Genomic DNA, 15,037 nt, shown 5'->3' with positions numbered 1-15,037 from the left:
CTTCGGCTAATATTCTCAATGTGGGGGCCCTTCAGCCTATATTCTTAGCATGTTGGGGGAGGGCAAGGCTAGTGAGCTATCAGTATGGACGAAAGGATGGGAGAACAGACTTTGGAACCAGACTTCTTCCATTTCCAGCCCAGCTCATCACTTGCAAGTTGGTTCAGCTTGATAAATCCCGTTAACTCTTCCATATCTCAACTTCCTGTCTGTGAAATGGGACTTCCTTACAATGCTTGTAAAGAGGATTAATTTAAATATTTCCTAAGTATTTGCAACACTGCCTGGAACATAAAAGGAACAAAAGCATGTATCTATACACAGGCACTTACATGAATATTCATAACAACTCTATTTGTAATAACTGAATATTACATGCAATTTAAATGGCTGCTGCAAGACAAGAAATGAGCTATTGACTCTTGCTACTATATGAATTAGTCTAAGAATAATTATGTTCAATAAAAAAAAAGATAACACATGTATGCATATGTGGTATATATGTATTTAGGTATGCGTTTTGTGGTTTTATTTAGATTAAATTCTAGATAAATGTTAGTGAATTTATAGTGGTTGCCTAAAAGGGTTAAACAAAACTAGAGGGCTGGAGAGATGGCTCAGCATTTAAGAGCACTGATTGCTCTTCCAGAGGTCCTGAGTTCAATTCCCAGCAACCACATGGTGGCTCACAATCATCTGTAATGGGATTTGAAGCTCTCTTCTGGTGTGTCTGAAGACAGCTAAAATGTGCTTGTATACATAAAATAAATACATGCTTTAAACAAAAGTTAATTGCAAAACTGGAAAGCTATAATGGGCAGGAGATTTGAGGGTGGGGTGGATAGGCGTTGGTGGATATAACAGCGGTGCTTCTGGTGTATACATATACAAATCACCAAACTATATTGCATAACATGTATGGTTTATTACATGTCAATTGTAACTCAAAAAAGCAATCAAGGTCTGGCTATACAAAGTGCTGTATAAATATGAAGTGCTTTGAGATTATCATCATTGTGGCGCAAAGTATCCGAAGGGACAGTCACCCAGCTACTGACCATGGTTTCCACTGAAAAGTAGGATTTGGGGAAAAGACACTGACAAGATTTTAATTCTTTTCTTTAAACCCTTCTGCATTTGAACTTACTGCTAAAAGGGCCTGGGACGTCGCTCACTTGGTAGAGTGCTTGCCTGGCATGCATGAAGTCCTGGGCTCCATCAGCAACCATATTTCAAACCACAGGACTACATAAAAAGCTGACATGGAGGCACACATCTATATTCCCAGCACTTGGGAGATGGAATCAGGAGGAGCAGAAGTTCAGGGTCACCCTCAGATATGTAGTAAGTTGAAGACCAGCCAGGATGCATGAGACTCTAAGGGGAGCGGGAGAGAAGAAGAGGAGGAAGAAGAGGAGGAGGAGGAGGAAAAAGAGGAGGAGGAAGAAGAGAAGGAGGAGGAAAAAGAGGAGGGAGAAGGAGGAAGAAGAGGAGGAGGAGGAAAAAGAGGAGGAAGAAGAGAAGGAGGAAGAGGAGAGAAAAGCAATGAAAAGGCACATAAAAAAACCACCTGCTTAACCTTTGTGATGGTTTGAATGAGAATGTCCCCCATAGTTTCAGAGATTTGGATACTTTGGTCCTCAGTTGGTGGCACTGTTTGGAGAGCCTTACTAGAGAAAATACATCATTGGAAGCAGGCTTTAACCTAAGAAGACCTGGGCCAGTTCTAGTTGGCTGCCTGCTTCCAAGGACACCACTGAGGATGTGAGTCCCCAGCTTCCTGCTCAGGCACCATGCCAACAGCTAGGCCTCTCCACCATTTGGAACTCGAAGCTGAAATAAACCCCTTCCTCCTTAAGTTGCTTTTGGTCATGGTGTTTTACCACAACAATACAACCTTATACAACAAAACCCCACCAAACATTTAAAACTGCTTAAAACATTTAAAACCCAAGGGCTGAAGCTTTTAAGGATTTCTAAACCTACAAGAAATAAAAATAACAGAAAAACAGAGAAGAAACATAGAGATTAACAGAAAACCAAAATACTTCGACCTGACAATGCTCTACTGCACCCTACCCCCCATAGCTCCTAAGAACTTTCTTCAACTCTTTAGCAATTGAAATTAGAAACCATTGTTAGTCAGGAAGTTGAGGCCTCTGTTTTTGAGGTACTCATCTGATTGGGACCAACTATCTTGACAGGGAAGATCACTTTGATCCCTTAGTCACTAAGAGATTGTATCTCCCAGAAGCCCTCTTGGTAATGTGAGAACAAAATTTGAAAGCAGCATTGTAACAATAACAAAAATTCATGGTCAGCAAAGACCACCAACAATTTGTTAAATATAGTCATAATAAAATATTAAGTCCCTCCAGGGGCAGGGTGACCAAAAATGAAAAGGCATGCAAGGATGTGACCAGACAAGTCCAAACAAGCCCAAGTGAGTAGTGGGCTATCTGGTGTTTACTTTTCTCTCCCCCTTTTCGAGAAGTCCAAGGTTTCATGGTCAAAAGTAACTAGTCACCCTGCCAGCTCACACGTAGCCGCTTCTGCAAGTTGCTGATGTTTGAAATATCCAATCATATGTAACCGCACCAAATTTTCCCGCTCTCCCCAACCCCTATCCATAAATATCCCAAGTTTCCTGGGTTCTGGGTCGGATCCTCTATCTCCTGCGTGAGATATGTTCCGACCCGAGGGCCCCCATTAAACCTCCTCTACAATTGCATCAAGAAGGTCTCTCATGTGTCCTTGGGTGCGTGCAGGTCCGGACTTGAGTGAGGGTCGCCTTGCGGGGATCTTTCAGTAAAAATTGGGAAGGGGGTGGGTAAACTGTTTTGTGGGAAGCTTCATTGGTTCCATTCACCTGGCCCTAATACCAACCTTCAGGAAAGCTCGAAAAAGCTTGAAGAAAGGGCAAACGGGGCTGGTGGAAAGAAGCAGTGTCCTATCCAGAGAGATAAGGAAGGTTATGACAGTGCTTTGGACCCAGCAGGCTTGGCGGTTTGCTAAAGTCTGAGTCCTAACGGACTTCAGCATCGGTGCCCCAGCGGTACCCCAGCGGTGCCCCAGCGGATGGTGCCTGAATTAGCAGAATGTGCCCGGTCTGCAGCTACAGTGGCCTCCCAGAGAGACAGAAAAGGAACCAGCAACACTGACTTGTCACTGATCCAGGAATAACTGTTATTGTACCAAACATGTCCATAGAACTTATTCACAACAGCAGCGTTGGTGACAGCCTCAGGGTAGAAACAATATGGACCATATTCAGTCAAGCAAGGAGTGTCAGCCATGAAAGGTACCGAAGCACCCATCCTGCCGCGAAATTCGAGCGAATTTTGAAGACACTAGTAGTGAAAAATTCCTCACACCAAAGGCCACACATAAGTTTAAAAAATATGTATTTATTTATAAGGAATGTGCAGCATAGGCAAAACCAGAGGGAAAGAAAATAGATCAGCGGTTTGAAGGGAGGAGAGGCGAATGGGAGTGACTCCTAAGAAACACGTGGCTGCACTGGGGGTGAGGAAGGATTCCGGAAATGGGGGGGAGGGGCTGCACAACCAGGAAAATATACTAAAACCCACCAAACCACACATTTTAAAGAATCATATGCTATGGGAGTTGTGTCTCAACAGAACTGCCATATAAAAATATCCGTTGGATGTCTTGCTGGAATCTGCTAGGGTTGTCGTCACTTTTTGGGTCTGATCTTCTAGTTTTGCCTCTTTTTATCCTTCTCTGCTCTAATAGACAGGTTTTGTTGTTATTGTTGTTTTGTTTTGTTTTTGTTTTTCGAGACAGGGTTTCTCTGTGTAGCCCTGGCTGTCCTGGAACTCTGTAGATCAGGCTGGTTTCTAACTCAGAAATTCATCTGCCTCTGCCTCCCAAGTGCTGGGATCAAAGGCGTGCGCCATCACCGCCCGGCTCTAATAGACAGTTCATATTTCAACAAATAAAGTTCTGAAGTCAGATTCTACTGGATTCAATCCCAGCTCTTCCAGGATGAATTGGGTAAGCCCTGGGCAAAGTACTTTGACTGCACGTGCCCCTCCCCCAATAATAATAAATAATCAAATAAGGAACACATTATCACTGACACTTACTCGGCGCTGCTGAGATGCTTTAAATAATCTACACACCCAGTTCTCTACTGTGGCATAAACATTTGCAGTCTGTACATTTTGTAGGAATTTAGGTGCCGGTCAAACATGAAAGTGCTAAGGCAGTTAGACTTTGTCAAGTGGTGCCCATAAGAATGTGGCTCTGGAAATTTTCTTGTGGGCTGGAAAGGGTGACAGGGGCCCTGCAAATGGAAAGGCAGTTGTAAGGGGGGCAGGGGTGGAGAGAAAGAAATAATGAAATGTATTCCTGTTCCTTCTGTGTGATTAGCATATTGGTATCTATTATATTATTTTTGACGGTTCATCTGTACCTTGCAAATAATAACCAGTTAACAAAAATTTGAAATAATGGTCATTGTTTAAAGAAAACACTTTCCCTAGCCCTACATATACATAGAAGAAACATAAGAAACGTGTTGATCAGTAAAATAAGTAGCTAGTTTATTCCTGTAGTAAACCTTCACGTTTTAATCTACTTGCCCTTTACTTAACACTTTTCTCTCATGTGACTCTACCTTATTCCTGTCAGGAATTCTGTCTGCATTCCATCTCAGGAATGTTCCACAGAGTGTGGACCGCCTTTAATTCCATCACTTGGGCGTGTAAGGTATGCAGGTCCTTGTGAGTTGGAGAGCAAGCCCCAGACCATCCAGGGTTAGTCTCACAGTGAGCCTGCATCACCTTCGTGGCATATATATGTGATTGATCTCGCCACTCCCCTGCAGATCTCAATTTAACACTAATGTTTAATGCTCGTGTTTAATACTGTGCTGTTTGTGAGAGTGCATGCGAGTATCTTCGCACAAGGTTTTCCAAGCATTTCAGTGGTTTCCAAGGCAAGCACCGGGAAGCAGAAAGGCTCGGTTCTAAACCCACAAATTTGCTGTGGGCCTGGGCTGCTGGGGTTTTCTCCTAGACTGTTCCAGCCGGCCAGCGCAGGTAAATGGCGAGGGCTGGGCAGCCTTCCGGATTAGCGGATCAGGTGCGGCGCGAGTGCAAGCCGAGCCACTACACTCCAGCAAGCACTCCCGTCCTGCCCCGCGGCCCTTCATTGAGAAGCCCCCTCGGCGATCACGTGAAAGAGGCGTGCGAATCTCGTGACGTCACGAGGCCTAACCCAATAGGAGCTTCTGTTTATGTAGGGACCTCCGGCGCCTCACGACTCGCGCTGCGCAGTCCGGCCGAGCGAGCAGGAGCAGGAACCCCGCAGGGTGGGTTCGCGGGCGGCCTTCCGCAGCGGCAGCTCCACCCACTCCCCCGGCGTCCCCCTTTCCTGGCCCTAGCCGCTGGCCGTGGCGGCCTGCTGCTCCGCGTCCCGCCTGTGCTCCCGGAGGACATGCAGAAGAGAGAATGAGCCAGAGGGACACGCTGGTGCATCTGTTTGCCGGGGGGTAGGTCGCTGGGGCGCGCGGGGTGGAGGCTGCGGGCCTACGAAGGCCACACCGGGCCTGGGCGGGGGCAGGGAGTGAGTCGCGGCCTAGCTCGTCTGTACTGCGCGACCGCGGAGGCACACGGACCGCGGCCTCACGGAGGAGGCTCGGCCTGGAGATAAAATGGGAGCAGGTTCGGCCTCCCCGCCCCGCACGACTGGGCCTCACGTTGCCCACGTTCGCGGGCGACCTTGTTTCCGGCTGCCGCTGCGCGTTTGCTGCTGGCCCGCGTCGTAGCCGGCGGAGAAGGCGTCGCAGTGCTCTCGCCCGCGGTGCCCGGAGGTTATTTCCAGCTTCGGAAAAATATTTTTTTTCCCTCGCCTGCCACCGTTTGCAGGAGATGGTGCAAAAAGGGCAGTGACTTCGAAATCTTTTTTTTTTTTTTTTTTTAAATAAGGGGAAAGGCAGCCCTCCGAGCACTCCCTGCTTTGGAGAAGCGGTAGGGATGGGTTGAGAGAAGTCATATATTAGATGAATATTTAATTATATATGTATACAGGATTAGTATGGGGCCTGAAGTCTGGTTTGCTGATTCCCCTCCACCCCCCAGCTTGAATGCTACAGCCATTTTGCTGAGCCAAGTTGTTCCTCCATTCGATATGTTCCTTCCCAATTAGTTAGAGAAATTAGAACAACGCTAAGACTTTTACTTGCAAGACTACAAAATTATCACAAAAAAAATAGCTGTGGTGAATTAACTTTTTAACCTATGTAACAGAATAAAGTAGTATTTTCAAGTTCCGAGGTTTGATTTTTGCATCAGCCACTTTACGGAATATGTACATACGCATTCTTTGAATGGTTGTTTGCTTTGAGTTAATGTGTGAGGACATTATTGCCAATAATGACAGTACTTTACATAGTTGGCACACATTTCATTCAACATTTATGATCCACCAATTTTGAACCGTCCACTATTCTGGCATTAAAACAACTACTAGTTTTATGAGATCCAGTTTGCTTTTTTGTGTTTCTGAAATGTTTACTGCCAGTAAAGGGCTAATTTAATGTCTCCTGTACTTTGCACATGCTAATCCAGTTCTCCACCCCAGGGCTCCATCCTCAGGCTCTTAGAACATTTTATTAGTCAGTCTGTCTCTCCCTCTCTCCCTGAGTGTGTGCGGATGGAAGAGGAGAAAGTAAGGATGTATTATTGTCTTGTAGTAGCTGAATTTCGAGTTGTAATTAGATCTTCTGGAAACACCTGAAAGTTAGAAGACCATCGCTGTAGTTCAGGTTGGGATTTTGAGTTAAGAAATGGACAAGACTCTTAAGACTAGAGCCCTTCTGTGGCTCCTTTGTTGTTATTTGTTCAGGCTTCGTGTGTGTGTGTGTGTGTGTGTGTGTGTGTGTGTGTGTGTGTGTGTGTAAGTTTTTTTAAAGCACATGTTTGTGTATGATATGTTAGTCTGAATGTGTTCATTTTCCAGTTGTACTAGGATCATCACTTTGTGTTTATAAATACTTGCAAATTTAGGCCATCCTATGTAGGCTTTTTGTTTTTGTTGAGGGCTGGAATGGAGAATTATTATGGGATCCAAAAATACCAGTTCATTTCTTCCACTTCCCAAGAAGTCTAGTACATGCACAGTAGTAGAATGTTAAATGGGGCAAGATATGTGTGTTGTGAATTCCCTTCCTTCCCATTTCATCTCGGTCTCATATTCGTATATAGTGGTTGCATATATACATACACACTATAGAAACAGGTGTTATAGCAAAGGCCATTTAATTAAAATATAGAAGAAAATACAGATGCCAAAACAGTCTCTAAAGTCAAACATTTTCATTCATGTAAAATGAGGAATAAGTAATTGTAGAAGTCTTTGACGGTTCTACAGTACATAAATTCTGTTCTTTGTAATATTCTGGCAGTGTTGTATGTACTGAACATACAGAGATAAAAGGCAGGTTATGTTGGAAATGTTCTTATTGAACATGTCCAAGTTATATTATCAAAATTGTTTATTTTGTCAATAATTGAGTGTGTTTTTCATAATTGCTAGGCTTGTTTATCGTGATAGGATTATATACACTAGTTGTAAAACTCTACTACAGAAGAGGAGTGTCTTTGTAGGCTCTATGCCTGGGCTGCCTTACGTACAGCTATTCTTTGGATTATGCTCAATATACCTTAAAAGAAACAAGAATAACCTTTCATAGTGGAATTTATTCTTAGGCAAGGGTTTTCTTAACATGGGAGCTTTTGAGTTCCTTTCTTGATAACTAAAATGGTGTATACTAGGGTGGGCTCATCCGGATCCCTGAAAGATTTTTACTAGGGGCTGTATTGTTAAATAGGAACATTTGAAACAGACTAGTACTGGACCTGGGTCTGAATGACATACCCATGTGCTTAACTCGTGCTTTTTTTAAGTCACCCTTTGATCTCATTATGCTTTTGCCAGAGTTAATACTCAGAATTTGTAAGGTCATTGGTTGGGTTAATTAATTTACAGAGACAAGTCATAGAAGCCTGCAAAAGAAAAAGAATGTAAATAAAGTTTAGTTTTCACTGTCCTTCAGATGTTCACAATTGTCCAAAAACCCAGTTCTAGTAGATCCAACAGGCACACATGATAAAACATTTGTATACATCAAGTAAAATAAACCTTAAAATTAACAAAAAATATATTTGTGTATGTGGGTATATACATGTGTGTATCTGTATGTGTGTGTGTGTGTGTGTGTGTGTGTGTACCACATGTTTGCAAGAACCTGAGCAGGCCAATCCTGGAACTGATCACTGGTCCTCTGCTACACCAGTAAGTGCTACTTTCTCCTCCTCCTCCTTTCTCTTCCGTTTCCTCCTCTTTTTCCTCTTCTTCCTCTTTACCTCTTCCTCCCTTCCTTTTTTCCTTCTTCTTTTCTTCAAGACAGGGTCTTTCTATATAGCTGTGGCTGTCCTGGAACTCAATATGTAGACCAAGCTAGCCTAGAACTCAGAGATCTGCCTGCCTCTGCCTCCTGGGTGCTGGGATTAAAGGCATTGGCTACCACGACCTGCCCGGTAAGTGCTCTTACCCATTGAGTTATGTCTCCAGTTCATCCTGCATCTTACTTAGACCTTTTGGGCTGCTATAGCAAAACACCATAAATCAGGTGGCATCTAAAAAGTTAACATTTATTTATTCCAGTTCTAGAGTCCAGGTGGTGGTGATGGCAAATTGCATGCCTGCCTGGCAAGGGTCTACTTCTTCAGACTACATCCCCACTCTGTCTTCAAGTGGTAGGAAAGGCTAGCGAGCAGCACTCTTATGATACTAATCCCAGATAAGAGTCTCTGCCCTCAATATCTAGTCACATCCCCAGAGCCCAGCTACTGTTACCTTAGGTAGTTGGATTTGAACCTATGAATGGTGGGGGCGATATTTTAAACGTTAAGACATACCCCTGTGAGAATTTCATTCTAATGGATTGGAAAACCAAGAGAATTCTTAAACTATTAAAACAATATTCTTAAACTGTTTCCCTGTAGTGGATTAGTGTAGGGGGATGGATTTGGGGCTCAGACTCTTTAGAATTCCCAAGAACCCTTGGGGTGGTTTTAAATTCTAAGACCATGTTTATAAAAATAGTATGATATTGTTTGTCTTTCACAAATCTGTTGACATTTGTACTGGTAGTCTAAAGGCAAAGCTGTGTAAAGGCAGCTGTTGATAGTCTCACTGTTTTTCATCTAGAAGCAGAGTTTTTGGGTTTCTGCCAGTTTCACTTAAAAATGTCCATGAAAGGGTCTGGTAGATGGTTCATTCAGGGAAGTGCTGCTGCCTAAGCATGGAGACTTAAGTTCAAATCTCCAGTAAAAGCTTAGAACAGACAGCGGGGCTATCCCAAAAGCTGGTGCCTGTAAGTAGGATATATTCTTCTAGCTGAGGCCTTGTCTGGCCTCAGTGGGAAAGGAAGGGCCAGGTGGGATGATACCCAAGGGGCCCCAGCTGCTCAGAGGAGTGGGGAGGAGGATGGGGGAAGGATTGTGGGAGGGGGTGACCAGGAGGGGGACAGTGAGTGGGACGAAAAGTGAATAAGTAAAAAAATAAAATAAAAATTTAAAAAACCAAAACATTAGAACACGAAGAATTATCAGAGCAGAAGAGCCAGCAGGGTGAAGTAGTGCCTGCCTTTGATCCCAGCACTCAGGGAGGAGACAGGGGCAGGCAGGCTTCCAGGCCAGCCTGATCTACATAATGAGATCTTTGATCCCAGCACTCAGGGAGGAGGCAGAGGTAGTTAGGTTTCCAGGCCAGCCTGGTCTACATGAGATCCTCTTCGAAAAAAGAGAAGGGGAAACAAAGAAGAATCAAAAAGTGTGTTGTGAAATCCAAGGCACGTATACTGTGGCAAGGAAGAAATGCTGATCCTTCTAGTGTTACTATCTATCTATAAATTATGCTTCGAGCCCTTAGCCATTGGACCTGAGCTGGTTTATTGATTTTGATTGGGTGTTTACAGGACAAGGGGTTAGAAATGTGATTGGAACAGGAAAGAGATAAAAAAACTGATGGACTTCTTTCAAATTCGATGCAAAGGGAAGCAAATAGATTTAAGTTACACTTTATGGAGGAAATTTACTTTTTCCAAATGTATCATATTTCTTCTGCATATTTTGTTTCCACAGTGGATTTTTTAGTCCTTAGTCTGGTACTCTACAATTGTATCTTGATCTATGTGATAGTTTCCTTCTACACGGCTGTGTTTATCAGTTGATCGACATTTTTGGATATTATTAGTCTTCATTTTGCTCTAGCATTCAAAGTAAGAACACCCTATTAAGTTTTACTATACCAGAAATTCTACACATACAGTAAATACCCCCTTCTTTAAAATCTAGTTTTTTCATGGTAATCTGTTACTGCATGTTACTGATGTTTCTATCCATTTCAAAAAAAATAAATATTTCTTGACTTAAATACAACAGTTTTGGAGACAATGCTGGGTTTGTAATATTGGTTAACAAATGAGGTGCAAAAGAAACAGTTGGGGGTAAGAATTCCTTAATGAGGTTGACAGAATTTTGAGATGGACCATAGGCTTTCATAAACAACACCCCCTCCCCCAAGATTGGCTAACCATTTTGTGAACTGATTTTTAGTGGGTTTTGTGAGATGGTGTATTACTTGAAGACAGAAAAATGGGTCAGCCTGTTCATTCTACTTGTACAAAGTAAACTGTGTTTGAGAAAATAGGTTTGTGTAAAGAGAAGAAAGATGGATTCCTAAGCACCTTTAAAGATATGCACACAACTCAGTATTGCACACCTACTCAGAAAAGGTTTTGCCTGTCTAACAAGTGTCCTGGCCCGAGCATACTCAGAGCCTCAGAAGGAAGGCAGCATATGTCTGTCTATCTGACAGTCAGTCTTGGAATCTCTTCTTGCATGTTGCCCTTTCTTTCAACAATTGAATATTCTTCGGTTCCTGTGCCCACACCCCAGTTTATTTAGTAAAAGTTTTCTATAAACACCAGAACTGGTTCTAGTTTTTCAGTAGTTTGAAACTATAACAACTGTTGTTGTATCTGTGCACCTGGCAGGTTCATGGTTCTTAGCAGGATGGTTGAGATTGATCTGATTGGTACTGCTGCTATTCAGTGAAAAGTTTTCCTTTGCTTTCTCATCCCCTCACTCTCTGCTTAGTCCTTATGCACCATGGTAAGCTTGTGTGGGAAAGCGCTTTGAAGCCCTCAGTGGGCACACTGCTTTCTTATAAGGTCTATTTGCAGAGGTTTTTTTTGTTTTGTTTTGTTTTTTTTTTTGTTTTGTTTTGTTTTGTTTTTTTTCTGTGCTTTTAAACAGTCTCCTGGTTACACTGAGCTTGACTTGCTCAACTCTGCCGCTTACTCAAGAGGTTGGTAAAAAGTAGTCAGGTACTAAAGTAGCTGACCACTGGCATGCCAGAAATGTTCTCTTATGTACATAAGCAAATAGAAGCAACTTCTCAAACATAAAAGTAGAAGAGTTCTAGCCGGGCGGTGGTGGCGCACGCCTTTAATCCTAGCACTTGGGAGGCAGAGGCAGGCGGATCGAGGCCAGCCTGGTCTACAAAGTGAGTTCCAGGATAGCCAGGGCTACACAGAGAAACCCTGTCTCGAACCCCCCCCCCAAAAAAAAAAAGTAGAAGAGTTCTAATTGTCTTATAAAGCTGTTGAGTTGCCAGGCAGTGGTGGCACATGCCCTTAATCCCAGCACTTGGGAGGCAGAGGCAGGTGGATTTCTGAGTTTAAGGCCAGCCTGGTCTACAGAGTGAGTTCCAGGACAGCCAGGGCTACACAGAGAAACCTTGTCTTGAAAAACCAAAGGGGGGGGGGACGACGACAGAAAAATAAAGCTGTTGAATTAAACAAGGTTTAAATAGTCTATAGGTTAATGCATAGAATATATGATTGTCTTACTTCTCTAAGTGATCTTGCCTATTTTACTCTTCTGGTTCCTTTTCCTCCTTGGCCTTCCTTTCTTTTTCTTTCCCTTTCTTCCCTTCCCTCTCTTTATTTCTTCCCTTTCTGGGTCCACTTGCCTTATCCTCAAGAGTGCTAACTTACAGATGTGTACCACTCTACCCAACAGTGGCCTATAAGTAAGAGTGTGTGTGTGTGTGTGAGAGAGAGAGAGTGATGTTTTATCTGCCCATATATCTGTGTTCTGTATGCATTTTGAGCACACTTGAAGAGCGTTGGCTTCTCTGGAGCTGCTGTTACATACTATTGTGAAGCTCCATGTAGATGCTGGGAATTGAACTTCTATTCTCTGGAATAGCAACGGGTGCTCATGGAGCCATTGCTCCAGCCCTTGCCCACTGTCTATAAACTTTTAAAATGTACATTGATCCAGGTACTTTGACTAAGAAGAAATAATTGACGTTACTTTGGATATACTAATGGTATTATGCCATTTATAGTTCAGTAAGATTCATAATCTAGAGATCTTTGATACTATAATGATTTTTTTTAATGTTCTTTGGTCTCAAACTTTGCTATTCTCTCCATGGAATTGAGAACATGGAATCTCTCCAGTGAAGAAAACATGGAGCAAATGAGTGATTTACAGAAATAACTTTGAATTCTGACTTTTAAATAGTAAGATCCTCACATTAGCAGACTAATTGGCTACCACACTACAGTCACTCTGACTCAGGGCCAAACCACTGGGTCAGAGGAGAAAAGCACTGTGAGGAGGCAGGCGATCCTGGGGCCTACAGTAATACACTTGGAGTAGGCTGCTGAGAAGCCTGTCTACAGCCAGTGAGACTTAAGGTAGTTAATTTTTCTTTCTAGTTTGTCATTTTCTTTGTGTCTTTTGCTCTTTGAGACAAAATCTGCTATATACTCATGGCTAGCCTGGAATTTGCTATGTAGACCAGGCCCACTAGCCTCAGGTCCACTTGCCTTTGCTTCTCCAAAATTGAGGCCATGTCTGGCTGGGTCTTTTTCTTTTACTTGTTTTTCTGATAGTTGCCAGAAACGCTTTTGAACTCTTTTCACCTTCCTGGTGATTTTTTAACCTAGAAACTAGAACTTCCTGCATGGGAAGTTAGAGGCTTTTCAGCTAGTTTTGATTTCAGAAACTTCCCCATCTTGATTCTGCAAAGTGAACTGAGAGCCTCATGCCCTCTTTGTATCATGAGACAGGATCTCACTAAGTTGATGTGGCTTGTCTTGGAACACCCTAGCCTAGGCAAGCCTTGAGCTTGTGATCCTGTTTCATCTCGCTAATTTTTAAAAATATAATTATGTTGGTTATGCAAAAGAACATTTCTAAAAAGTTTAAAATATTGCCTTAAAAATTTATTTATTGATATGAAACTGGAGAACTGGAGTAAGGCTAAAATATTGCATAGTATTTGGGTTTGGTTTTTGTTTTGAGATAGGGCTAGTCTAGACTTGCTTGAACTCACTGTGTAGCTGAGAATAACCTTGAGCTTCTGATTCTGCCTCTGCCTCCCAAGAGCTAGAACTGTTACTGTGCCATGGCTCTCAGGCCTTTCCGTTAACTAGTCATTTGCTTAGCTTAGGATGATTATGCCATCCACATCATACATCCGTAAATGAGCTGACACTGCAGATTTCATATATGTAGTGGTGTTCATGTTCATGTAGGCATAAAGTGCATTGTAGCACAGTGCTTTACTCTTGTGCAGTTATGATGCCATAAAAATAAAATACCTTTTTACCCAGTGATGCTGGGTACTCAGTCTGGCAATCTGATGTTTTCTCTTTTTTGTGTTCTCTCTGGCTAACAAAGTCTTTCTTGTCTTCAGTTGAAAAGATTGTGATAGTGCATCTGCATCCGGTGCATTTTCTTAAACTTGAACTCAGGTTTTTGAGCTCATCAGGGAATTGACTCCTGCCCAGGAGTGTGGATATGTGGGTCCATGCGTGGGTGCTGGGAACTTAGGGCTCAGTTCGTGCTAGATAAACACTCAAGAAGCCTTATCCCAGCTGTATTCCCTTTGGAAAGTAAAGTTTCTGTCACAAATACCTGCTATACTTTCTGCTTCTGGGAAGATTCTTGTTGGGCATATTACTTGTGGACATAAACATATTAAATGTTTTTGCATAGTGGAAATGCATTCAGCTCATTTGGCTTTTGTCCTAGTTTGCTTTCTGTTTTATGATAAATACACAACCAAAATCAACTTGGGAAGGAAAGGGTTTGTTTCACTTAGCAAATCCTAATTACATTAGATCACTGAGGGAAGCCAAGGAAGGAACTCAGGTAGGGCAAAAACCTGAAGGAAGGTGAGAACTCAAACAGAGGACATGGAACACTGTTTATATTGCTTACTCTCCATAGGCTGCTGATTTTGCTTTCTTAACCCAAAGCCATCTGCTCAGGGGTGGTGCCACCCACAGTGGGGTAGACCCTCCCACCTCAGTCGTTATTAAGAAAATGCCTCTGACAGTCATGCACAGAGGCCAAGCTGTTGAGAGCCTTTTCCCATAAAGGTTCTGTCTTCCCATATAACTCTAGTTAGTATCAAATTGACAGAAACCTAATCAGCACAGCCTTTTCAAGATCTGCGTTCCTAAGAGTTTCACACCTATGCAGTGAAATATATCTACTCCTATAACCCTCCCTCCAACACCCCCATATTCCTCTCAGTACAGTCCCCTAATTTCATACATGTGTATACGCGTGCGGATGGACACACGCACACGTACACATGCACATACACACACACACACACACACACACACATGTACATATACCCACTATATCTAGTTAGGGCTGTCTTGCTGTGCCTGGGTGTTGGGCTATCCACTGGATCGTGGAAATTGTACCAGTAGCCACAGCACTCAAATTTTAGAAAGTAATTCTTACTCTAGCAGCTGTCGACTACCAATAGCTTGTCAGTAAGAATGGGGTCTGGAGATCATCTACCCCATTTATTTCAGGATTTGGCTGGCTTGACCTTTCATAGCTAACCCCAGCTTACACTGCTCTACTTTCTTTAGTCCCTTTGCTCTCTACAGTTCTCCTCAGCT

At 42.9% G+C, this 15,037-nt stretch overlaps 1 protein-coding gene across 1 annotated transcript in view; it reads left to right on the top strand.

Moving 5' to 3' along the window:
* The first annotated feature begins 5,270 nt into the window (after positions 1-5,270).
* Positions 5,271-15,037, top strand: part of Slc25a36 (solute carrier family 25 member 36) — a 34,584-nt gene continuing 24,817 nt past the window's right edge. Inside the window, exon 1 of the mRNA XM_034483963.2 lies at positions 5,271-5,518. Coding sequence (XP_034339854.1) covers positions 5,478-5,518 — 41 coding nt within the window. The 5' untranslated portion in view covers positions 5,271-5,477. The remainder of the gene's footprint in view (positions 5,519-15,037) is intronic.

Source organism: Arvicanthis niloticus, chromosome 21 (assembly GCF_011762505.2).
Source record: "Arvicanthis niloticus isolate mArvNil1 chromosome 21, mArvNil1.pat.X, whole genome shotgun sequence".
In the NCBI taxonomy this organism is placed as follows: domain Eukaryota; kingdom Metazoa; phylum Chordata; class Mammalia; order Rodentia; family Muridae; genus Arvicanthis; species Arvicanthis niloticus.
The sequence above is the reverse complement of the archived record's forward strand: the minus strand, read 5'-3'. Positions and strand labels throughout refer to the sequence as shown.